The sequence below is a fragment of the Volvox carteri genome (genome assembly GCF_000143455.1).
Source record: "Volvox carteri f. nagariensis unplaced genomic scaffold VOLCAscaffold_67, whole genome shotgun sequence".
In the NCBI taxonomy this organism is placed as follows: Eukaryota; Viridiplantae; Chlorophyta; class Chlorophyceae; order Chlamydomonadales; family Volvocaceae; genus Volvox; species Volvox carteri.
In genome coordinates, this window is record NW_003307610.1 from 766758 (window position 1) to 768493 (window position 1736).

Below are 1736 nucleotides of genomic sequence, written 5' to 3' on the forward strand. Positions count from 1 at the left end.
CCGCACCCATACATGGCTTCCACGTGATGCCCCAACCGCCCAATCGGCATATCTATGCTAAGAACCCTCATACCAAAGCCAGCACCGAGGCACGGCCCATACGTTCATGAATTAAACATAATTATTCGACCTGCTACCGTCCCCTATGTAAAAGCCCTAAGCCCCCCTTTCCCCCTTTTGGCAGATGGACAGCAGCAACAGCAAACCAGCATTCGTGGGCAGCGACAGGAGCGATAGCATTCATATGTGAGGTAAGGTGGGCCTGCTGGCAACACAAGAAATAGGATGCCATAGCATATGTCGTGGGGCTACCGTCAGGGGGGATGGGTAAACTTTGAAGATGGAGACCGAGGTGAAGCGGGTTGGTTATGCGGGCGGGTTTCAGGGTATCACGTTGGCCCTCCCCTGCGGCCCCGCCTAGCCTAACGCCGTCCTCCCCTGCGGCCCCGCCTAGCCTAACGCCGTCCTCCCCTGCGGCCCCGCCTAGCCTAACGCCGTCCTCCCCTGCGGCCCCGCCTAGCCTAACGCCGTCCTCCCCTGCTGCCCCCCCTAGCCTAACACCGTCCTCCCCTGCGGCCCCCTAGCCTAACGCCGTCCTCCCCTGCGGCCCCGCCTAGCCTAACGCCGTCCTCCCCTGTGGCCCCGCCTAGCCTAACGCCGTCCTCCCCTGCGGCCCCGCCTAGCCTGACGCCGTCCTCCCCTGCGGCCCCCCAGCCGAAGGCCGTCCTCCCCTGCGGCCCCCTAGCCTAACGCCGTCCTCCCCTGCGGCCCCGCCTAGCCTAACGCCGTCCTCCCCTGCGGCCCCGCCTAGCCTAACGCCGTCCTCCCCTGCGGCCCCCTAGCCTAACGCCGTCCTCCCCTGCGGCCCCGCCTAGCCTAACGCCGTCCTCCCCTGCGGCCCCGCCTAGCCTAACGCCGTCCTCCCCTGCGGCCCCCCAGCCGAACGCCGTCCTCCCCTGCGGTTTAGGGTTTTAGGGTTTTAGGGTTTTAGGGAGTACACACGGGGGGAAAGAATGGGCTATTGCAGCGAAGCAACGCCCCAGATGAGTGCTAAAAACAGTGCATTAGAACATGCATATTTGAAGCTTAGCCTAACGTTGTCCTTGGCCTCCGACTGCACCCACTACCCTCCAGAGCGTGGCCTGGAGCTTTTCGAGTCGAGGGACGTACGTCATACATCGCTACAAGGTGTGTATGGATAGGGAGGTTCGGGGAATTGGGGCTGGAAGGGTTGGGAGGGTCGTGGCACGGGAGTTGGCGGGGTATGGGGGTTAGGGAGGGTCGGGGAATAGGGGTTGGGAGGGTCGGGGCACTGGGGTTGGCGGGGTATGGGGGATAGGGAGGGTCGGGGAACGGGGTTGGGAGGGTCGGGAGGGTCGGGAGGGTCGGGGCACGGGGGTTGGCGGGGTATGGGGGATAGGGAGGGTCGGGGAATAGGGGTTTGGAGGGTTGGGAGGGTCGTGGCACGGGGGTTGGCGGGGTATGGGGGTTAGGGAGGGTCGGGGAATCACATTTCACTCACTTTTCATGTCCCCCCCTCCCTTTGCCCCCTAAGGCCTGCCACACCAGGGAGGACGTGGAGTGCTGGCACTTTTCCTCAAAGTTACCAAACAGCATATAAAGGGCAGCGGGTTCTCTGTCTAGATCTTTTGCATGGGGGATCTTGGAAAACCAGCAAACCTACATGGCTGGCGTAGCTACACAAACAAAAGCCTTTTTATCCCCCGGTTTCCGAG

The 1736-nt window shown here is 62.7% G+C and overlaps 1 protein-coding gene across 1 annotated transcript in view; it reads left to right on the plus strand.

The window, feature by feature from the left end:
• Positions 1-297: 297 nt before the first annotated feature.
• Positions 298-1736, plus strand: part of VOLCADRAFT_98077 (uncharacterized protein) — a gene marked incomplete at both ends in the record, with an annotated part of 5890 nt that continues 4451 nt past the window's right edge. The window contains 2 exons of the mRNA XM_002956940.1: positions 298-352; positions 1135-1188. Coding sequence (XP_002956986.1) covers positions 298-352; positions 1135-1188 — 109 coding nt within the window. The remainder of the gene's footprint in view (positions 353-1134; positions 1189-1736) is intronic.